A 3,962-nucleotide genomic window follows, 5' to 3' on the forward strand; every position below is an offset into this window, starting at 1 on the left:
CTTGGCCTGTTAGCCCAGAGGCAGGCAGCTGTCAGCTACATCGGACTGATTCTAACGGCTTTGGTCTTTATAAACACACACCCAAAGATGACATGCATCTTTAAAATCCTGCAGCAAGACACCACAAGATAAAAAGAAAAACTGGTCCCAGCAGAGACAACTTTGGGAATAAAAGAGAACAAAATACCTCTAATTAGTATATTTTCATAGATATCCCATGTGTTGCGACTAGACTTTGGGAATTGGCTATGAAGAATAGCCCATTTTGGACTAACGTGGCACAGACCAGTTATAAAGACTGGATGAAATATATAAAAACAGGAAATATATAAAAAAGGATCTCTGCTTAGCTCCTTAACCTCTGTTATTACTTTGTTGTTAATCCTCACTTCAGGATATTTTTCCATTGATTTTTAGAGAGTGGGAGGGGGAGAGACAGAAACATTGATGTTAGACACATCAACTGGTTACCTCTCACACACGCCCCAACCAGGGCTATGGATCAAGCCTGCAACTGAGGCACATGCCCTTGACCGGAATCAAACCTGGGACCCTTCAGTCTGCGAGCCAATGCTCTGTCCACTAAGCCAAACTGGCTAGGGCCCTCCATTGTTACTTTATGATGAACACCTTGGGTCCTGCAATGACAATGAGCAGTTTATGAGTTGGCAAATGCCTCAACAGAAGGTTGTATGTAGATTGGGGAGCTAATACCCCACATGGAAATTTTACCCTCACACCCCAGCTGTCTGGTCCAACCTCTGTAAACTTAGCCCAGTGGAGAACTGTCACTTTCTAAGTCTAGTCCCTCACATACACTGGCAAATGTCAAGGAAAAAGCCAGGAAAATATGAAATTTCACCTGTGTGCTTTCCTTGGGGATCAGACTGCCTCAAGTCTCACCAACATTGATTGCCCCCTAATGCTTTGCGCAAGATGTTCAGTCTGTCAGCCCACAGACTGAAGGGTCCCGGGTTTGAACATGGTCAAGGGCACATACCTTGGTTGCAGGCTCGATCCCTGGCCCTGGTCAAGACACTTGCAGGAGGCAACCAATCGATGTTTCTCTCACATCAATGTATCTCTATATATCTCTCCCCTTCCCACTGTCAGAAATATCAATGGAAAAAATATCTTTGGGTGAAGGTTAACAAAACAAAAATCCACAATCTGTTCAAGAAAGAAAATGTAATCAAAGAACATTACTTGTGCTCTGCAGTAAACAATAAGTACTTATAGACATAATGCAAGCACTTTATTGACTGATCTGAAAACTGGTACCATAAAACTACCATGGGAAGAGGGGAAAGGTTGTAAAGGCAGAAAATCAATATGTAATATATTACTAACAACTGAAATTGAGAAATAGCAAGGTACTTAGTTAAGAAGCAACTAGCATATTAAACCTCTATTAAATTGTTGCCTCTTGCCCTGACCGGTTTGGCTCAGTGGATAGAGCGTCAGGCCCTGGATGGAAGGGTCCTGGGTTCGATTCCGATCGAGGGCATGTACCTTGGTTGCGGGCTTGATCCCGCAGTGGGGAGTGTGCAGGAGGCAGCTGATTAATGTTTCTCTCATCGATGTTTCTAACAATCCTCCTCCCTTCCTCTTTGTAAAAAAATCAATAAAAATATATTTTAAAAAATATTGTTGCCTCTTGCAGTGGAGAGAAGACTGGCTGGTGCTTTGTATTATTAGCTCTTCTGTATTATTTATTTTTTAAGTTTATTTTTTATTGTTGACAGTATTACAGATGTCCCCTATTTTCTCCCCAAGTCTCCACTCCACCCAGCTTCCACCCACCCCAGACCTTCACCTTAGTATTGTCTGTGTCCATGGGCTATACATATCTGCATATAGATTCTTTGGTAACTTGATTTTATTTTTAGATTCAAGTAGATTACTTTTTGTTAAAATAGAAAAAGCGATACTATGAAGGAGAGACGTGTAGACAAACTTGCAAACCTCCGCTGGCTTTGCAAAAGCCCTTTTCTGGACTCCATACCCCCATCCAGCCAGTGGTGAGGTACAGCCACACTTCAATCTCTCCTACATTCCTTTGGCCCCTAGTCTAGAGCATCTGATACAACTGTCCACCCTCTTTAAGAACTCTTCTCATGGTGTCTCACCTGATTTTCCTCCTTTTCTGGCCATTTATTTTCCTCTTCCTTACTTTATTATTATTTTTTAAATTTTATTCCTCACCCAAGGATATTTTTCCATTGATTTTTAGAGAGAGTGGAAGATAGAAAAGGAAAGACAGAGAGAAATATCGATGTGAAAGAAACACATTGATTGGTTGCCTCCTGCACGCACCCTGACCAAACCGGGGAGGAGCCTGCAACCTTGACCTGACTGGAATCAAACCAGGGACCCTTCAGTCTGCAGGCCGACACTCTATCCACTGAGCCAAACCGGCTAGGGCTTTTTCCATTGATTTATAGAGAGAAGGAAGGACAGACAGAAATATTGATGTAAGAGAAACACATCGATTGATTGCCTCCTGCTCGAGCCCCGACCAGGGCCCAGGCTGAGGGAGAAGCCCTCTTCCTTACTTTAAATGTTAGAAGTTTGGGGGACTCAATCCAAGATCCTCTTCATTCTATAGCTTTGCCCCAGCATTCCTGTCCACTCATACGGTTTTATTTACCACCTTTGTCCAAATTCTCAAAAATGTTTGCAGGCTTTGGGTACTGCACAAGACTCCTCAAATTCAGAATGTCCAATAAACCTCCTCCACCATAGACTATCAGAGCAAAAGGCCCCACAAATACCTTTATACCCCTCCTCCATCTTCCTGTCCTCATATACAGTGACCAAGACATGTCCAGACATTTCCAAATCGGCCCCCCTATCCTCTATGCCAGTGGTCGGCAAACTGCGGCTCGAGAGCCACATGTGGCTCTTTGGCCCCTTGAGTGTGGCTCTTCCTAAGCCTTAGGAGTACCCTAATTAAGTTAATAACAATGCACCTACCTATATAATTTAAGTTAAAAAAATTTGGCTCTCAAAAGAAATTTCAATCGTTGTACTGTTGATATTTGGCTCTGTTGACTAATGAGTTTGCCGACCACTGCTCTATGCCATCAAGGGATGCTCGGAAAGCCTCTGACTGCCCTGCCCCCTGCCTCCACTCTTGCTCCCATCCAATCCAGTCGCCACACGGTGGCCACAGTGATCTTCAAATACACAACTGAATCCCACATTTTATTCTTCAGAGTTATTGTAAGTTCAAAATCCTCAACATGCATGTGCCAACACACAAGTCCATGCATAAACTACCCTGCCCACATCCTCACCATCATAAACCATCATACACTGCAATTATTGCATGGGCTCTTTCTGCCGGGAAAGTGACCCACATCCCTCCTCTTTTTACCTCCAAGGATTCTCTCTTTTTTTAAAAAAAAATATTTTGATTTCAGAGAGGAAGGGAGAGGGGGAGAGAGATAGAAACATCAATGATGAGAGAATCATTGACTTGGCTGCCTTCCGCACGCCCCCTGCTGGGGATGGAGCCCACAACCTGGGCATGTGCCCCTGACCAGAATCGAACCAGGGACCCTTCAGTCCATAGGCCGATGCTCTATCCACTGAGCTCTATCCAAACCGGCTAGGGCTCCAAGGACTCTGTTAATGTCCCTCTTAGATCATCCCGTCCCCACTCCCAATTCTGATCACAGTCTTGTTGGTTGTCTACCTCCCCCTTCATCATAACCTAAGCTCCGTGAAGGCAGTGGGTTTGTCTGGCCTGTTCACCATCCTGTCCATCATCTTGGGCCCAGATGTTTCATATACGTTTGTCCACTTCATGGGAAAAAGGGATAGCGAGGGGACACACAGCTGTGGCGGGCAGGACAGACGGATGTAAGGAGGTGCAGACAGAGGCTGCAATAGGACAGTCAGACAGGGGCGACAGCAGGTGCGGCGGCCGCCCGCGGCGCAGGGAGAGAAGCGCAGGC

The 3,962-nt window shown here is 44.9% G+C and overlaps 1 protein-coding gene across 1 annotated transcript in view; it reads left to right on the forward strand.

The window, feature by feature from the left end:
- Positions 1-1,932: 1,932 nt before the first annotated feature.
- The window catches only part of LIN7B (lin-7 homolog B (C. elegans)), a 6,208-nt gene continuing 4,178 nt past the window's right edge, over positions 1,933-3,962 (forward strand). The window contains exon 1 of the mRNA XM_005879604.2: positions 1,933-2,021. Within this exon, the coding sequence (XP_005879666.2) occupies positions 1,933-2,021 (89 nt within the window). The remainder of the gene's footprint in view (positions 2,022-3,962) is intronic.

This window comes from Myotis brandtii, unplaced genomic scaffold (assembly GCF_000412655.1).
Source record: "Myotis brandtii unplaced genomic scaffold, ASM41265v1 scaffold601, whole genome shotgun sequence".
Taxonomy (NCBI): Eukaryota; Metazoa; Chordata; class Mammalia; order Chiroptera; family Vespertilionidae; genus Myotis; species Myotis brandtii.